Source organism: Mesoplodon bidens, assembly GCF_964165515.1.
Source record: "Mesoplodon bidens genome assembly, chromosome: 10".
Classification (NCBI taxonomy): domain Eukaryota; kingdom Metazoa; phylum Chordata; class Mammalia; order Artiodactyla; family Ziphiidae; genus Mesoplodon; species Mesoplodon bidens.
In genome coordinates this window covers 40567519-40587820 of record NC_138172.1, presented here as the reverse complement: position 1 = coordinate 40587820, position 20302 = coordinate 40567519, and the positions used below count along the sequence as shown (strand labels likewise).

At 44.4% G+C, this 20302-nt stretch overlaps 1 protein-coding gene across 1 annotated transcript in view; it reads right to left on the bottom strand.

The window, feature by feature from the left end:
• Nucleotides 1-1541: 1541 nt before the first annotated feature.
• Nucleotides 1542-20302, bottom strand: part of SMARCC1 (SWI/SNF related BAF chromatin remodeling complex subunit C1) — a 179421-nt gene continuing 160660 nt past the window's right edge. Inside the window, exons 27-28 of the mRNA XM_081247501.1 lie at nucleotides 6287-6463; nucleotides 1542-3956 (exon numbers count right to left, since the gene is read on the bottom strand). Of these exons, the coding sequence (XP_081103627.1) occupies nucleotides 3859-3956; nucleotides 6287-6463 (275 nt within the window). The 3' untranslated portion in view covers nucleotides 1542-3858. The remainder of the gene's footprint in view (nucleotides 3957-6286; nucleotides 6464-20302) is intronic.

Here is a 20302-nt window from a genome sequence, read left to right as displayed (position 1 = left end):
GGAGGAAGTCCCCCTTCAACTATAGTGGAGCAACTGAATAACAGCTATGCTCTTGGAACTGTAGAAAGCAGGGGCTTTATAATAAAAATCACAGGCAGAGGTTTGCGGAAAGAACAGGGGTTAGTTGGCATTGGATACATTGGGTATCCAGATGAAAGAGTTCTCTGATTATTCATATGGAGGTTTTCAGGAATGAAAGTCAACCCTCAGGTTACTAAACCTCACAGAACAGAAATCATGGAAGAACATTCAATTCACAGACTAATATACACTGTCCCCCAGAAAACAACTGACTTGACTGTTCCTTTTACTTCATGAGCACTTGGCACTATCTAAACTATTTAAGGTCTGGTATCCTCCAGACCATATACCTTATCCCCCATTTTTCTACAAAAATGTAAGCAGCCTGGAGTACAGGGGCCTTGCCTTACCTTATTCATAATAATGACTGCATCCAAGTTCTAGTGCCTGCCACACAGTAGGCTCTCAAATGTTTACTAGACTAACGGGCTCACAGAATGACTGTCAGGAACTGCAGAGAGCTTGCTCTACCATACAATCTTCTTAACCAGTAGTTCTCAAAGAGTGGTCCCATGACTAGCTGCATCAGGATCTCCTGGGAATCTGTTAAAAAGGCAAAATTTCAGAACATACCCCAAACCTGCTGAATCAGAAGCTTTTGAGGATAGGGCCCAGAAGCGGTATGTTAAACTCACAGGTGATCCTGACCTGCACTGAAGTTGGAAAACTGCTGTTCTTAATCGCATTTGGGGGAATCATTCCACAGCAAGGATCTGAGGAACCTGTGGAAACCTGGTTAATTGTACATGTCTTGGTGTGCTCTAAAAAGAATTCACACTCAGGTTTATAAGCCAGTCTTCAGACTGAATCAAGGATTAACTTTCCTCAACCCTGAGGGAAGTGTAGGAGTCCTGTGAGACCCAGCTGGCTCTAGCACTCTTTACTAGAGGGAAGAGTCGAACAGGTCAGAAAGCACAGCACAATCAGGTGACACAATTCCGTGAAGAGCCAAGTGTTCACCTCCTGGCAGACACAGAATCCGCTTCTTTTGCTCCACTGGGTTCACAAGCATCTTGAAAGCACTGGTTTCTGTTTTCTGCACAGGACGTGCACCTGTGGGTGCTCAAAGGCTGTCCATAACAGCGTATCAAAGTTCACAGAATCATCTGCCCTCAATGCCGGCCTCCAACTTGAGGCTGTCTAAACTGCAACCTGACAAACATTCTCTACTGCACCAAGCAAAATTACTCCTCTCTTGGAGGTGCCAGGATGTTGGCCACCCTTCCTGGAGAACTTCCACTCATCTTTCTCCACTTTGACCATGGAAATAAAAAGTGGGCAAGGCACATCAACCATATGTTCCTTAAGCCTCATAAAGGTGAGAAGGTGGTCAGTCAGTCAGGAAACCCGCACCACTGAACATTAATTGATGACCAAGACCAGGTGAGGCTGAATATTTAGACTCTTCTTGGGACACATGAAGAAACTGGTACATGAACGCAGAGAATGGGACTAGAATCCAGAAATTCATGTTCCATTTATTCACTGAAAAAGAGGGAGATTAGGCCTTCTTGATGAACTTCTTCCAATCTCCCAAAACCCCCTCTCTTCACTTTTCCAAAATAACACATTGAGAAACATGTTTGTACAAAAACCACATATTATTCCCCCCCTCACAAAATCGGCTGGCTGTATTACAGGAATGAAACCAGATCAGACATAAAGAGAAAAAGTCACCACTTATACTGAAACATAACAGTGTAAGAATTTAGGTATTCTGTAGATTACCAGCATAGTAAAAATAATTCCACCTGGATCTTTTAAATTTGAAAGTGATCACATTAAAGACCTGAGGTTACAAGAGACCACAGTATGAACCAGAATTCCATTTTCTTTCTAAGACCTCAGTGGAAAAGGTAAGTATTTGGAATGAGTTTCCTTTGGGAAAAACTGGTATGAAAATAAAACCCTGGCCATTGTCAAAAGGCACGGGGGTCTTTCTGGAGTCAAAAGCAATGGAATTAAACTCCAGTAGGAACAAGCTCATTTCCACTCCAAGAGTCCAGAATAAACTCAAAAAAGGAACAAGGTCTCCTTGGTTCCAGTACTCTGATGGTGACCAGGGCCACCTGGTTAGAGGTAACACCTGAGGGTTCGAAAGGCAAATCTTAATTGTGGTTTAACTTTTTCCGTTTTTTTTTTTTGCTTTCTGATATTAAGGAAGAAAGTTCTAGGGTGTTTTATAAACACCTTCCCACACCCTCACATATGTAAAGCTTTATAGAATATATAGAAAAGGTATCCAAAAGATGTTCCACTTTGCATTCTAAATGAAACTGCCACTTGAGACTGTGAAGAGGCCAGGTGCTTTGGAAATCAAGCTCTACTCAAAACACCCTTTCCCCACCCATGGAAAGACAGAGGGGAAGGAAGAAGGACAAGAAGAGAAAACCAAGAACTCTTTAAGTCACTCATCAGCAGGGGTAGAAATGGGCTCATATTAAGGCATTTTTGTGGCTCTTCCTCTGGAATGGTATTCCACTCTCCTAGCCCGAGCACCTCACCCTCAAAAGCATGATGCTCTGATTGCCAAGTTGAGTTCCTTGGTACCCACAGCATCTCCTTGACAACCCTGTGATAGATGGAATGTGAGATCTCAGACAGGGAAGGGAGAAGGGATGAGGGGCTGTTGATCCTGCCCCACTTCTCCAATCCCATCTCAAACCTAAAGTACCGCTTCACTAAATCCTTCACCCTGGCTACTGCAAGAGGTAGTTTGGGGACTTGTACCCCCAGCCAACCTAACCAAGTTCCATGAGCTAAAATGTTTATCAGAACTATCTACTTACTCTTTTATTTTTTAAGGTTTTTTTTTTTAAAGAGGGAGAAAAAAAGAATGCATACAAAGCAGTGAATAGTGGGCTAGATTCATTGGGTGGCCGTTGCCCTACACGCCCAACTTTCCTGGCTAGTCTAGGGAACTAAGGAATGCCTCCCAAATGCAGCCCTCAAAGCTCACACTGCCCTCAGAAAAACAAGCCCCCCCACCCCGCCCCCAGAATCTAACAAACCATCTGCATAGAAAACCAGAACCAGTGGGCCTGGGGAAGAAGTGGATCTGTTCTAATGCTTGTGCTCTCCCCTACCAGGGACTAAAGGGGCAGGCTGGAGGCTCTCACAGTCCTCACTAGGGATGAAATCAGTGGGATCCCTTTCCCCATCTCTTTTAATTCTGGTGCATCCATGTGTGGCAAAAGTCTCATGAACCTTCACCATCAGCACCATTCTTAGCTCAGGTAAGCAGAAATAAGGTCACTTATAATGCCTTAAGGTTTATCCCTTCTGGCTATCCCCTCTGCCCATCACTATTTTTTGGTTCCTATTAACTTAGGATGCTCTCCTTTAAAGCAATAACGACCCCCCCAAAAGAGAAAAAGATAATGATTATAAAGCATTATCCATAAAAGCATAAGACAAAGCAAAAAAACCGCAGGAGAGCAAAAATGACAGACATAGAAATACTAATGTTGACAGGACCTGCAGATAAACTGTCAGCATACCCCATACCAGGACAGGGAGACGCTGGGTATTTTTAGGAATGACCAGGGCACACTGTCACCACAGGCTTCCCCGAGAGTTGGAGGAGGACCTAACACAAGATGTGTCAGAGCACGGACAGGGGTGGCAAGAGAAATGGGGAAATATGGGATGTGTGCTTGGGGCTGCAAGAAGAAAAATCCTGAAAGAAACCCAAGGAAGCTGAGGAATACAAGTCCTGTCTGTCATCCCCACTCCAGCTGGTGGCGCTGGGCGTGGACGTCCCCTGCATCTTCCAGGCTAGGGCGCAGCCGAGGCTGGTGGGCCTGGAGCGGGAGGCGCAGGGACTCCATCTGCAGGTGGTGGAGGAGGTGGCTGCTGCTGCGGCGGAGGGGGATCTGCAAACACATCCAGAAGTAACTCATCATTGCTGGAAACACAGGGGCTCGGGGAAGAGCCCATTCAGAGAAAAATGACTTAAGAAGGAGGTTTCTTTATCACCTGTGAGGCACTGCTGCTGCTGCGATCTACGTGGTGCAGGTCCATCTGGACCTCCAGGTCACTGCTCATGTTGCTTCCCCTGACCCATGAGGTTGGGGGAGTGGGGAGGTGTCTGAACCTGCCCCAATCTCCTTCAAGGCCCACCCCTTCCAAGAATCACTCCAGACCTTTTCAGAACTTAATTATATTTTGATTTTATTGTATTTTAATGGTTCTCACTGCTAATTTTATTTCTTCAGTTAAATGATAAGCTCCTTCCTGGGCAAGTTCTGTGTCTTCTTTTCTTTCTCTCATAGTGCCTAGCCTAGCTGGGCACAAAACAGATTATCAGAAACTTCTTGCTGATATTAACTATCTCCAGCAGGGCCAGACAGCTTCACTTGAGACAGCTGCTGACAAGTTGGACAGTCCTGGGAGGCCCCACAGCTCGTGAACTGCAGTCCTTGGATTTTTGGCCAAAACTAGGTCAGGTCCTGAAGGGAACAATTAGTATGAGTGTCTGGGGCTCTTTCCTGTTTCAATTTTAGCTGCTTTTCAAAGGAACCCCGGATATAATTTAATCCAGGAATTTTTAAACTAGATTTTGCCGGAAATGAAAACGCATGAAACAAATAATTAAACTGCAGCCTTCCTTACCAGTCAATTCACCCAATTTTCCCCCTAGGAGGTTTCCACCAAACTGCTAAGGCTCTTCAAAGCATTTTGAAGCCCACTGATCTAATCCCTTGTGTCATCTTGCAGTGGAGAAAACCAGGGCCTGGAGACGGGAAGCGACTTGCCTGATGAGGCCTGCCCAGTGCCCTGGAGCCAAGTCAGTGGTTCAGAATCCCTGAAATTCACTTGTGGCAGGAAGTGATCGGGAGCAAACCTTCCACATTCTCAAGGTGCTCCACTGAGGGCCCTTTAGGATGGAATCCTGTACACAAATCGTGGGTTACCAGCAGGACATGACAGTGGTAAAGACCAATGACATTATCTCTGCAAAGGGGATGGGCAAACTGGTCAAACCTCCTTATCAGCCAGCACATTTGTGTACTGCCTGTAAGGCGGCAAGGCAAGGATTTTCTTGCCAAGGAAAAGAGGTACCCACTAGACTATGGCCTCTGATCACTGACTCAACAGAGATACTTTTTTCTATTGTGATCCTATATTGACCCAGCTCAACTGCTGTCTTTCTTCTGTGCAGCTACTTTGTCCTTGCCCCTGTGGGTCCAATGAGAAAGGAGATGTACCTCTGTCGATAGTCCCTGCCTCCTGGCCCTAGGAAGTCTCCCAGAGAACTACAGTGAACTCAAGTCACTTCATAGCCTCGTGTAACTTATGATAAACCCTATACTACTATCCACTTGTTCATTTCGTATTTTCCCAACTAAAGCTCCTGGAGGCCAGGAATTCGTCTGCGTCCTAGCTCTCTGTATTGTGAACAGGGGCTAACTCCTCCTCACATACGTGACTTCTAAATGGACCTGGGATCACAGATGTGGCTGGGAACATGGCCACTATTGGCTGCATTTTGGGATCGTTACTCCTGGTCTACAGGAGTAAAGAGCAGGCCAGGCTCTGATGCAATCCTCTGGAGGCCAGGGTTGAAGCAGAACAAGGGCCCCACGGCAGAAATGAGCTAGCTGGCTTTGCACATACCACCAGGCAGACATCGTTCAGCAGCATCTGTGCCTTCTCCATGGAGCCTGCTAAGACCTCAAATTCCTTCTCAACACAGCCCGAATACTCCTTCCTTAGTCTAAGCAGCCACTACGAATATATCAAAATGGCTACAAGAAACTTACTTGTTATTCCTGCCCTAAACCAGATCCTATTCTTTTCTTTACACCTACCACTTTTAAACCCTGAATCCATAAAAGGCTCCTATAGGGAAAATAACTACCAGTAGCTCTGTATGTCTTCCAAGATTCAAATTACATAGGCTTAATCAGGAGTGGGCAAGGCATGCCCCTGGCCTCCCAACAGACCCTGGAGTCACGAGTGCATGCCATGAAGGTTATGTATGGCATAAGAGCCCGACTAACTTTGCACTCATCACCTGGGTACCTGTCCATCAGGGGAGCTGAAGAGCAATGACTAAAAAACCAGTCTTTTGGAACCCACTCTCACAGGTCATACTGTCCATGGACCTGTCAAACCCCAGAGAGAACAAAAAGCCTGCCTCCCTGTATACAGCCCTCCCTAAAAGACCCGGGGGTAATGCATCTCCCACCTTGCTACTTACACATGCCGTTAGGTGCCGTGAGGGGTACCCGGGGTCCTAAGATGTTTCCTGGGATTGGAGGCATACCAGGAGGGGTAGGGCCACTCCCAGGGGGGTGGATGTTGGCTGCAACGGTGGACATCATGCGGCCTGGCATGGGCTGCCCAGGCATCATGGAACCTGGACCTGGTATCTGACCTGTGGAGGGAGATTTAAAGTACTGAGGTAAATGTACTAGGAAAAAAAGGAATCAACTCACTGCCCGAGACTGCTAAATACAGACAAATACCTAACCCTCCAAAACAATCAGAAAGATCAACAGAGCAATAATCTGTAATAATCTCTCTGTCCAGCTTTTAATTTGGGGTGGGGTGGGGGGACAGAGGGATAATGGGGCAGATCTGTGATATGAATGATTACCCTAAACCCTGCTATAGGTAGGCAGTAGCTGTAAGAAGCAGTTACCAAACATCCTTAAAAGAAAGCGTTCATTCTGTTTAGTTTGGGTGAACAATGGATTGTCCAATATCTTCCTGAGGACACAAAATGCCAAGCAAAGACCACAGGGAGCGGAGAGAAGGACTTTAACAGCAAGTCAGTGCACAGCCCAAGGACTGAAGCTCAGTCCAGATTGAGCTTCATGCACAGGTTATGTGGGAATGTGTATGCCTGAATGGGTATTGATCAATACTGTGAAATCACAATTAAAAAGGGATTCTAATTGGAATCCTAAAGTCCTGTTCACAAAAAAATCTCTCCCTCTCTCCCCAACCAGGAAGCACTGGCTCTGGAGAACCACGGTGGGGGAGACATACGGGAAACAGGCAACTCCTTCACCTCTTCCTATTGCTTTGATGTGCATAATGGGAGACGCTAGACATAAGGACAATGAAACACCTCTTGCATTCAGTTTCACACTGAGTCTTTAGAACTTTCAGCAAACTTTTTCTGTAAAGAGCCAGACAGTAAGTATTTGGACTTGGCAGGCCATATGGCCTCTGTCACAACTATTTAACTTTGCTACTGTAGTATGAAGGCAGTCAGACAATGTGTAACAAATAGGCTACCTACACATCTTTGTTTACGGGGACTCTGAAATGTGAATTTCACACAATTTTCATGTGACATAAACATTCTTTCAAGTTTTCCCCAACCACTTAAACTGTAAAAACCATTCTTAGCCTATGGTCCCTACAAAAATAGGAGATAGGCCAGATTTGGTTGCAGTTAGCCACACCTGCCTTAGATATGGTGGTGGATATGTATTAATTCTTCAACTCAGCGGTCTGGCTCCTGGGCTTGGCTTTAAAGAGCCACAAACAAAGGAGAACTGTTTAATGGGCACAAACCAAGGCTGAAGCTACATATGAGGACAAATTATAATCTCTACAGAATAAGGAAAGAGAATCTATTGCAGTTTTTTCTTTGATTTTTTTTTTTTTTTTTTTTGCGACACGCGGGCCTCTCACTGTTGTGGCCTCTCCCGTTGCGGAGCACAGGCTCTGGACACGCAGGCTCAGTGGCCATGGCTCACGGGCCTAGCCGCTCCGTGGCATGTGGGATCTTCCCGGACCGGGGCACGAACCCGTGTCCCCTGCATCGGCAGGCGTACTCTCAACGACTGCGCCACCAGGGAAGCCCTATTGCAGTTTTTTCTTTCTTTCTTTTTTTAATCTAGGGACATTAACACACCTATGTAAGGTCAACTATATGAAACTGAACACAGGCTTCTAGGCATAGTCCTGAGACAGCTGGAAATAAGAACGCTTGAGGTTCAAGCTTGGAAGATGGGACTACCAGACAGCTAACTGGCAACTAAAATATACAGAGCAGTATTGGAGATAACTCAAGTGAAGAATTCTCTGTCAGTGCTTAGAAAAAGGCCTGTCTTAAGAAAGACACACAAAGCTTCAAGCCTCACACCATCTACTTCCAGTGTCTGTTCCATAAGCCAGGACTCAAAGAGCGGAGCCTTTCACTACAGGGTGTCAATGAAGAGAACCCCAGTGAGATACAAGAGTCAGGAAGAGAAGTGGTCCACTGTCTTTGGGGGACTATTTTTTAAAAGCATAGGGAGGCATCAACCTTATGCCTCAGAATGAAAAAGACAGCAAGTTTTGGGTCCTTTGGCCCACATTCCTGTGCTCTATAATGCAATCATGCAAAAGTACAGCAGAGGAGCCCCAGAGACCCATCTGCTGGAGGACAACTTGATCAAATCACCTCAGAGAAAGCAAGAGCAGGTGCTGGGCTGACACTACCACTACTCCTACACCACTGAACTTCAGTAATTAAAGCTGGGTGCCTGTGCCGCAGTGCTAGGACAGATTTAGGCCATGCTGAAGAGTCTATCCACGTAGGGAATGACACAAGAGATAAAAAAAACAAATGCCAAGTATATTACAAGCCATACAAAGGATGAGTACACATGAAGGTGTGGCAGGCAAATCAAGGGAAAACTATGGAAGAAGTAAAAGAAAACAATACCTTCTGGTTAATCAAGACCAACTTGTGAATGACTTGGGACTTTGGATATTGTGTATATAAAGTGAAGGAGGGGAATTAGGAACAGGATAACAGCAGACTATCCTAAGCACAAGGCCTAGCCTGAGTTACATAATCAGAAAATAATATGAATATTGTTCCATTTATACGTAGCATCTTCATACTCGCCATCCCCTCTGAGGTAACTGCATCACCTTATTATGTATCACCTGCATTTCACCGAGGAGTAACAAGCTCAAAAGGTTATTAAAAAAAGTGCCCAGGCTACAGAGCCAAGTTGTCCATGGTTGGTTTGTCTGACATGAATCAAAGCAAAGGGGACCGGACGAGTCACACACACAGAATGGGGTGAGGGACTTGGCCGGTAAGGCTACAGGGGACTGGGTGAAAGGTTTTGGAGAAACGAGGAACATGGGCCTGATTTTCTGTGTGATGGAAAGCTTTAAGAAGGGATGTAGAGGAGTCTGAGCCTAGAGCAGAGGAAGAGAGCTTTTGCAGAGAAGTCGGGGCTGCATGAGGGCAGGATAAGTAGATAAGAGTTGAGAAGAGCACCCTACAGGCTTCCTGGGGATGGGTAAGAGAACGAGGAGGAGGGGTGAGTATGAAGCTGAGAAGGAGAAAGAATTCGGATTTGGCACCTAACTGGCAATGTGAAGTGTAGAGAATGGGGAAGGACCTTTGCTTTGGGAACAGGAGGTGCGGAATTGGCTGTCATTCCAGTGGAACACAGAGATGAGGTGAAGGGAAGATACAGAACTCTCAAAGTTTCCAATGGGCAATAAGTAGCACACACAGAGCCTTATTCTAAGAATCAGGGTCCTCTGTAACTCTCCCAGCTTCCTTCCTACCAAACACCTGTGAGGCCATTACTAAACACAATGCTTTTTTTTTTCCCACTCTCTGAGTCTCTACTAATGATTCTCTGATGGTATTCCAGGTGGTGAGACAGGGCAAGAGGAGATACTTTTGCTATTGTTGGGGGCAGGAGGCCTAGTATGAAGTCCAGACCTACAGAATCCCAACCTGGAGATGAAAGGACACTTTCAATGGATTTGCTGTGATGAAGCCATTCACTAGAACAGATAATACGGCCTGTGTTTATCAATGGGTGCAGATTCCCTCCTTCTACCCAGTTCAACCTGGACAAGAGGCCTTGAGCAAGTCAGGAAGAACATTTTGCCAGCCCGTCTCAGGTCTCTCTCTCCAGAAAAGCAACAGCAGAACACTGAAGAATGCCTTTACAAAAAAGGCCAGAAAGAGTACTGAGTAAGGGAGAAAGAAAGAAGGAAGAGCATAGACCAGGTGTGTGCTAAGAGACACACAACTGTTCAGTCCTAACCAATGTCGTCCAAAACAGTCTGACAGAGTTTTTATACTTTGATGTCTAGAGCAACGTGTGGGTTGTCCAAACTCCTGGCTGACCAGTGAGCATCCCAGTCAGAGAGCCACCCAATACCATTCTCGACAGGGAAAGTGAAGATGAACGTGACTGGAAGCTGAACAGTGTGATCTCACTTCCACTTCACGCCGACCCAGATGAGTGGTCTTGGACAAGTCATTTAGGATGCCCGGAGCCTCAGTTTCCTGAGATTATTATAAAGAGTGATGCTAAATATCTGCTGCACTCTCGCTGTATGATCAGGGAAACTGTCTATTTCTTATGGTGCCTTATTATGCCACTGGCTCTGCCTTATGAGAGGCAGGGCAAATATTCTCATTTTATAGACAGTAAACAGAAGCTCAGAAAAGTCAAGAGACTTCTTTACGGTCACAGAACTTGTAAGAGGAATGAGATCCAAGTCTTCTGATTCTAAATCCAATTCTCTTTCTACCACACTATTCTGTGCTCAAATGAAACAGCTCCTGTGAAAGGACTTCATATAAAAGTCAGCATTAAAAAAAAAAATCTGAGAGGTAAACTTTAATTCCAGACACCATGTTTTCTTCTTCACTATATCAACAATACGGAAACTGCTCTGCTTCCTGCAATAAATAATTTTATCAAATATACTTTACAGCACCTTGCAGTGGGTTGGATGGTGGCCCCCAAACAGATAATGCACACATTCTAATACCTGAAACCTGTAAATGTAACCATATTTGGAAAAAGCATCTTTGCAGATTTAAGTCAAGGACCTTGAGTTAGGATCATCCTAGATTATTCTGGTGGGCCCTAAACCCAATGACAAGTGTTCTTATATGGGACACATGGAGGAAAAGACACAGAGGAGAAGGAAGGTAAAGATGGAATAAAGAGAGACGTGGCCACAAGCCAAGGAATGCTACCACACACCAGAAGCTGGAAGATGCAATGAACAGACTCTCCCCTAGAGCCCCTGGAGGGAACATGACCTTGCTCTAGCAGCTCCCAGAATTGCGAGACCTACATTTCTGTTGTTGTAAGTTACCACGTTTATGAAAGGGGAAAACAAAGACTGAGTAGCTCACCCAAAGTCATAAAGTGTATAAATAGGGGAGCCCAGCTCTGACCTGGGTACTCTGGCTTCAGATCTGGTGTTTGCAATACAGTGCACTCTGAGGATGAAGGTCTGGTGGAAGGGGGCCCATCTGTCTTCCAGCAGACTATGTGATACAAACGCTGCTGCCAATAAAGTGATGGGTCAGGTATTCAACACATACCTAGCTCCAGAAACAATCTGGCAAAGAGGAATCAGTGGCACATGGACACAAGGTGATACCTACCAAAACACAATGGGAAAAGCCTTGCAGGCTCGGCTGTCAGGCCCATCAGTGCTGTTTCCAAAGCTACCTGCTCAGCGGCAGTGGCCCATTTACCTATTTCCCTACATCTTTATGGCAACAAGCTGGGATAGAGTAGCTTTAGGGTTTTCCAAGGCTATTTGCCCAACAGCTGGAAAAAACCTTTCCTTTCTCTTGCTATAAATCCTGAAGCTTTCTGTAAAACAAAGTTCTTCTATCCTCCTGTCACAAACAGAGCCATAAAGCCACTGGGGTATGGGTATTTAAGGTATGAGAGGACAATGGCTCCTTGGGAAAGGTGGCAGCAAAAAGGAAGAACTAGAAGAAAAACAGTTTACTTCCACTGTGGGACCTTGCACAGACAAACATTTCTCAGGAAAGCAAGAAACACCAAGAGTGAGGCGATGCCCCTGTGCCACCCAGAGGTGCTGGGGTGCCTATGGCAGTGGGTTTAGAGGACAAGGAGGGTACAGAATGTTGCTCTGAGCTGGGGCCTGTCAATTCCCAGGTAAAGACAGTTGTCTCATGGAATCCTTCAGGTTGTTAGGAAGGCTGAAGTAAGGGCCCAGTTTCAAGATAAGGAAACGAAATCTCAGAGAGGCTATGGAATTTGGTTGAAAGTCACAAGGAACAAGAGACTGAGCTGTGTGACCCTAAGGCTCATTCTCCTTTCCTTTACACCACCCTGCCTTAAAAGGGTATTTCTTTCCGTGGAAAAGCCGATTTCTTTTTTTTAAAATAAATTTATTTATTTTGTTTTTGACTGTGTTGGGTCTTTGTCGCTGCGCACGGGCTTTCTCTAGTTGTGGCGAGCGGGGGCTACTCTTTGTTGTGGTGCGTGGGCTTCTCACTGTGGTGGCTTCTCTTGTTGCGGCGCACGGGCTCAGTAGTTGTGGCACGCAGGCTCAGTAGTTGTGGCACGCAGGCTCAGTAGTTGTGGCTCGCTGGCTCTAGAGCGCAGGCTCAGCAGTTGTGGTGCACGGGCTCAGTTGCTCCGAGACATGTGGGATCTTCCTGGACCAGGGCTCGAACCCGTGTCCCCTGCACTGGCAGGTGGATTCTTAACCACTGCGCCACCAGGGAAACCCAACCCCTGTCCTTTAGTAATCTAAATGTCCTTGGGTTTTCTGCTTTCTGATATAGGTCTCACCACTTTTTTTTTTTTTTTAATTTATTTTTGGCTGTGTTGGGTCTTTGTTGCTGCACGCAGGCTTCCTCTAGGTGCAGCAAGCCGGGGCTACTCTTCATTGTGGTGCGCGGGCTTCTCACTGGGGTGGCTTCTCTTGTTGTGGAGCACAGGCTCTAGGCGCGCGGGCTTCAACAGTTGTGGCACGTGGGCTCAGTAGTTGTGGCGCACTGGCTTAGTTGCTCCGCGGCATTTGAGATCTTCCCGGACCAGGGCTCGAACCCGTGTCCCCTGCATTGGCAGGCAGATTCTTAACCACTGTACCACCAGGGAAGCCCCTTACCACTTTTAAATGGATGACAATGTCTGAAGGCATTTCCATTAACTCAATAAACATGAATAAGTCTGACCTACAGATATCTAAAATGAACCGGAGCAGGCCTTACCAAACAAAATAAAGGGTGTGTATATGTACTTTCCATTAAAAAAAAATTCAGGTATTTCCTTTTCCAGTAGAGAGGAAGGTGAGAGATAGAGAGATGTGGCTTCAGAACAGCAGTATCAAAGCATATACTGGTGGGAGTCTGACCTACATACAAGCTTTTTTTTTTTTTTAAAAAAAAACAGCAGGCATCTGAAGCCTGAAAAATGGAAAGGTTTGCTAAAATTAGGCTTTGCCTAGTGGAAAAATCCCTTACATTCTCAGGTTTATTAGATCTTATACTAAAGCGTTACGGCCACCATGCCTAATAGAATATTAAGGATTTTATTTTTATTCTTTGGGATGGGAGAGGCAGGTGGGTAAGGAACACAAAACTAGGGAAGGGAACCTATGAATTTCCAATCTTAAGCACATTTCATTGCTGTTTCTATCCATCCATGGCACACTCTCGGGCTGAGTCTCCCAGAGAACAGAAATAACAATCGGGGCCAAGTGAGGGGAAGCCCAGGCTCCTTGGAGATTGCTCCTCCCACAGCAGCTTCCGGGGGGGGCACAGACGCTCTTTGTTGAAGACTGTGCCCTAACTGTTCTCTCTGTGAGGATAACCTGCTACTCCGGAAAGCAGCACAGCAGCCTTGTTATCACATCATGCAAGCAGGACCAAAGGCACCGCAGATAATAAAGACTTGGCTGATGTGACGAGCTAGTCCTTTTCCCTCTTCAGTGCGGGGCTCTGAGTTGGGTGGAGAGGGGAGGCTGGGAAGTGATGAGTAGTTGTAATCCTTTCCTAAGTAGTATTTCCCACGGGGAGGGTTCTGTAAGTGGGGGCTAACTTGGGGGCTTAAAAGACGAGTGCCTAATGCCTTGCTTGAAATTTCCTTGAACAACCAATATTTTACTGATGCAAATATTCTAGTTTTATTATTAAAACATCTCTACCATCCCTGAGTTCTCATCAAATCAGATCAATTCCTACTCTGATTTTTCTTAGGCACTTCTAAAAATTCTTATTTTATTAATGAGGAAACCATAACGATATTTAAACCAACATGTCCTTTTCTCTCTGCTTTTCACACACAGACACATAACAAAGGCTTCCCCAATGCAGGTGGCTCACTCCAGATCCATGAGGCACGAATACTCAAGAGTGCCTCATTTACTATTAATTAATTAATTAATTAATTAATTTTTTACTATTTATTTTTAATGGAACTTTATTGGAGTATAATTGCTTCACAATACTGTGTTAGTTTCTGTTGTACAACAAAGCAAATCAGCCATATGCATACACATGTCCCCATACCCCCTCCCTCTTGAGCCTCCCTCCCACCCTCTCTATCCCACCCCTCTAGGTCATCGCAAAGCACCAAGCTGATCTCACTGTGCTACGCTGTTGCTTCCCACCAGCCAACTATTGTACATTCGGTAGTGTATATATGTCGATGCTACTCTCACTTTGCCCCAGCTTCACCCTTCCACCCCACGTCATCAAGTCCATTCTCTATATCTACCTCTTTATTCCTGCCCTACAACTAAGTTCAAAAGCCCAAGGGGAGGGCAGAGCTTACACTGCACTTACATACTAGATTTTTAGGTAATCTTCCTGTAAATACACCTGGCCCTCCGTTCCTCCGTACCCAAGGGATCTGCATCCACGGATGTAGAGGGCTGACTGAATTCACTGTACAGTGCCATTTTATATAAGAGACTTGAGAATCCATGGATACTCATGCATCCCCCACTGGGGCTCCTGGAACCAATCCCTGGTGGATACTGAGGGATGACTGTAGGTGCCAAGGCCCCTGGAGGGTACCCCCTGCAGTCAGAAGTGTCCTCCTTGCTCACAATCAAGAACACCTCAGGAAACAGCAGCCACTACCCAGGCCACTCTCCTTGGTTCCCCATGTGCTGTCATGAATACAATGGTCCAGGGTGTGGGCAAGGGACACCATGCATGTGCTCAAGAACTGATGGCTGTCATGACTATTCACCTTGTGCCATTTAGAATGGCAGTCTTACAGGAAGAACTAGCAAGCCTTTAATTTAGGAATCACTTTACGAAATCACATTGTTTTTCAATTTAAATGAAAAGACGACATGTAGTGCCGTGTATTTTACGAAGAGCAACAAAACCTAAGGGTGGTATAAGGATGGCTATGGCCACCTCCAGTTTCCATTTGCCAACTTTATACTACAGATTCTTCCTCTGACTATCCGTTTGGTGGAAACAAATCAACTTGGGGCACTTTATCACAGATAAGAACAAAACCTACAAAAAGCTGGAGCTCCCAGGTGAGTTAGGAGTAGGACCAAATACTAAAAGCCCAGGAAGAGAGACAGCAGCGTACAGATGGTACTCTCTATACAAAAATTCTAAGCATTTGAATGAATTGAAGGGGGGAGGGGAGGACTGCAGAGGTACAAACTAAATGGAGTATGTACAGGTGTCAGTTTATACTAGCCCCGCTGGTGCCTGGGACCATACGTGTTTGACAGTCTGGCAGATTCACAACAATGAGCCATATTTTCATGGGCTCTACCACTAACTGATGGCCAGATATGTGGAGAAAGATTACATGTGATTTATCTACAAAATTATTTAAATTCTAAGAAGTCAGAGAGTTGGATAAATTCACCACTCAGTAATATATTTGTCTTGACTTTCTTCTCACCACTTCCCCAACCTTGCTGGTTTTCAGAGGCTGATTTTTCTCCTTCCTTCACACACCATAAATTCTGACCAAACACCAAAACCTAGCAAACTGACCTGGATAATTACCCTCAGCTCCTAACATAAACGCTGTAGCCTGCTAACTTTTCTAGAACCTAGGAAATATTAGTTGGAAGGACCATGCTCCCATTTATTAACTTACACCTGTGGCAAATAAGAGACTAAAGCTCTTCTCCACCTAAAACACTACAGACTCCCTCACTTGCTTTGATATATAAGGCCTCTTTAGCCAATTCCTAGAATATGGTGTACAAGACTCAGCTGTTACAATACAATCAGCCTTTTCTGAACTGTCGATATTAAGAAAGCTTTTAATTAGTGGGTTCAATTTATTCTTCTTCATTTTACTTTCCAACACACCTGATTTTTACATTCAAACTCCAAAACAATCTCACAAAAGGGGAAACTATGAAAAATGATTACCTTGAGCTGCTGGAACTCTCATACACTGCTAGAGAGATGTAAACTGTGGCATTGTAAACTGGCATGTAAACTGGCATTATCATTTTGGCAAAATTTTGGCAGCATCAACTAATGTGAATACATGGATATCCTAAGACCCATTCTAGGAACATAACAAATCCACCACTTAGGGGCGCACACAACAGAAATGTATACCTATGTCTCCAAAAGACATGTGCACATGCATGTTCACAGCAGGAGTTACTATTCGTAATAACTAAAATGGAAATGAACCAAATGTCCATCAACAGGAGAATGGATTAATAAATCATGGTAGAGCCCCAAAGTAGACATGTACAACAAGAAGAAAGAATAGCAAGAGCGAAAGACACGTACAGCAAGAGTGAAAGAAGGCAAACAAACAAAAATCAGTATGTGAGTCCATCCAGATAACATTCAAAACCAGCCCAGGGACTTCCCTGGTGGTGCAGTGGTTAAGAATCTGCCTGCCAATGCAGGGGACACGGGTTCGATCCCTGGTCCAGGAAGATCCCACATGCTGAGGAGCAACTAAGCCCGTGCACCACAACTACTGAGCCTGCACTCTAGAGCCCGCGTGCCACAACTACTGAAGCCCTCACGCCCTAGAGCCCGCGTGCCGCAATTACTGAGCCCACAAGCCACGACTTCTGAAGCCCACGCACCTAGAGCCTGTGCTCTGCGACAAGGGAAGCCACTGCAATGAGAAGCCCGCGCACTGCAATGAAGAGTAGCTCCCGCTTGCCGCAACTAGAGAAAGCCCGTGCGCAGCAATGAAGACCCAACGCAGGCCCCCCAAGAAACCCCAAAAAAACCCCAGCCCAACTAGTCTATGATGTTAGACATCAGGACAGTTGTTACCCAAGGGCAGGGAGGAGAGTGAGATGGGTATGAGGGGGCTTCTGGGTACTGGTTACACAGGTATATTCTCTTTGTTAAAAATCATCAAGCAGAATACTTATAGCTTGTGTATTTTTCCATATGTACATTACATTTCAATAAAAAATGTTTAAGAAAAGAGGGACTTCTCTGGAGGTCCAGTGATTAAGACTCCATGCTTCCACTGCACGGGGCGCAGGTTCGATCCCTGGTTGGGGGGACTAAAATCCCACACACAGCATGGCGTGGCCAAAAAAAAAGGGAGGGAGCGAAGGAGGAAGGGAGGGAGTGAGGAAGGGAGGAAGGAAGAAAGAATAGTTTTTTAAAGTAGATTTTAAAAAACACTCTCATCATACACACAATGATCATTTTCTTTAAAATTAACTTAAGAAAAGCCTATTTCTGTGAGAAAGTAAAAAGAGAAACATAACCTATTTTTATTCTAAAGGCTATTTTATGAACCCTAGTTTTTTACCACTGTCTCCCTAAAAGAAGAGCTGTATCTGAGTCTCCTCTAAACCCCCTTGGTCCTCCATCACGGAAGGTGGCATCGTGACATCATTTTGGAATAGAAGGAGCCCAGTATGAATCCTGGCTCCACCATGCAGCAAGGCGACATGGCCTTGGCATGCACCAGCTCTTCAACTGTAAAGGCAGGACAATGAGAAGTAAGCAAAAATACTGCGGGTGAAGGGCCTGGCATACAAACACCTGTTCTCACCAGGATGTAATTTAGAAAAAAAGGTAGAAGGGTATCTTTTCTAAATGCAGATGGTGGAGCTCCTGAGAAGTTCTCTGTGAACAGTTACTGTGGATGATAATGCTTTAGCACCATTAAGAACCAAATACCAAGGAGCCACAGCGAACCCCTTCCTAAACATTTATCCCAAGAGTTTTAGGAATTAAAATTTTAAAATAACTGTTTTTGAAAAATCACTTTGTGATCATCTCTCTGTTAAGCATTCATATCTTTTAACTTGGAAGAAAATTAGATCTCACAGAGAGGTTTTAAGATCCACTCAAGCAGACAGACAGGAAAACTGAGAAATCAAGTATCCTGTGTCATGAGCCTGGCATGAGCCTGGCAGACTTCTAAAACTATCTCCACAAATGTCATTTAGATCAAGTGGCATGTCAGATGATGGTAGAAAATTCCACCAACTGCAATTTAATAGTGTGTGTGAGAGTGAGTGAGTGAGTGTGAGTGTGAGTGTATGTGTGTGTGTGTGCATATGAAAATGAATGCTTCCCAAAGTCAACCTAGCCCCATTTTTGGGTCAAGGCAAGAAGAACTAATATCTAAACATGTTTGGGGTTGTAAATTAAAAATTCATGTTGGTAACACAAGTTGTCAGATCATAGTTTTTTCCGTCATGGCTTCCTCAGGCAAACATGCCTGAGGTTATTTCCATGAGATTTTGAAATTTTGCCATTTGAGGAAGTCAGGGCAACTGACATTAGTTATGTCGGGAATCTTCTCAGGCCTCCAAGGGTTTTTCTATTTTTATTTCAGCTCACCTCTACACGCCCTGGCCAGAGAACTTGCATACCTCCCCAGAAAGCACAAATTTTGGCTCTGGCAGGCACTTGACACATGATTATAAAGTACCTATAAAAATCTTACAGGAAGACTGTTACTAAAGCAATATAATACACAGCACACAGCCATACATATTACCCTCTAGGAAGGGAAGGAATATTGCTGGGGGTAGGGAGGGAATGCTGAAATTAAAGGTATATTTTAGGTTTAATGATGTCAGTAGTTAAGTTTGAAAGAATCGTGAGCTCGACTTTCAAGGTTGTTAAAATGTGGTGAATAGTTGCCAACCTGAAGGGGAACCCGTGAGCTAAAAGATGGGACAATTTGAGCTTGAAAATGAGTAAGGTCCATAATAGACTGAAACACATAAAAATATATAAATTCACAATATTAAAAACATACACACACAACAGAAAAAAAACCCTTATTGGTAACCTTTGGAGACTGTGTGTGTGTGGGGGTGACTTGGCAGAGGGGTTGAACTCATTATTAAGGCAACTGAAAAATAAAGGGAAAGGATGAAGCATTTATCCATCCTTTCCTGTAAGGATTTTCAGGGTAACTAAATGATTGGTGAAGAAAAGCTTTTTAAATAAAAGAATCACTGCTAATAAACATAGAAGAAATATAAATTTAATGCAGACGGAACAATAAATTTAGAAGTCTTACCATTTTGCAACACTTGATAAAGTAACTGATCTAGGAAGCAACTCTCAATGGCAGGTACAATCTTAAGTGAGTCTAATGGGGAACTCTGGAACACCAGAACCACTGACCAATCTGAACACCACCAGGAAAGAACCAACATTACAGGAAAAATGCCTGCACCGCCAAAGTGAACTTGAACCTGCTAAAATATCCAGCGCCATCCTGTGGTTTATTTATGGGAGACGTGTGGGAGGGAGGAAAGGAGGGGGAAGGATATGTGAAATGACACCATGCACTTTGAGTGCAAGATCGGGCAGAGCCAAACACATGAATGGCATTTTAAAAAAGAAGAATAAAAGGGAGGGTGAATTGTTAACACATTAAAATAGATTTAAGAGAACTATTAGCGAATTCAAACAAATGAAGCATTCAACGACATTTAATTAATGTTATTAGGAATTATGGTTACTTTTGTTGGGTGTAATATAGTAGGTTATATTAAAGAATAAGATTTCCATTGGTCAGAGATACGTTTTGAAGTCTCTCTCTCACACCAAAGCGAGGAGGAAGAGATAAAATGTTGATAATTTTGAAGCCGTGCAATAGGTATTTGGGGGATTATTATGCTATTCTCTCTACTTTTGTCTACAGTAGAAGATTTTTATAACAAAAAGTTAAGAATGGCAGAAAGGTGATGATCGCTATCATAAGAGTTCATTTGTGCTATTCTTTTTGTGTGTGTCTATCTTCGAGAATGTCTATAAATTAAAAAAAAAATGTAGACAATCCAAGGATGAATTTTTAAGGATCTCTGGGATATATTGCCGACCCACCCAAGAAAAAGGCATAATGCCAAGAGGACCCTGGAAAGAGAACATGGCAGGCATTATGTGGTGATGGCTATAAAAGCAGATTCACTTGTGTGTAATATCCTAGATGACAATGGACATTCTAAACAGTTTTAGTCAGAAATCACCAACAGTGTGGTTTGCCCCTCTGATGCT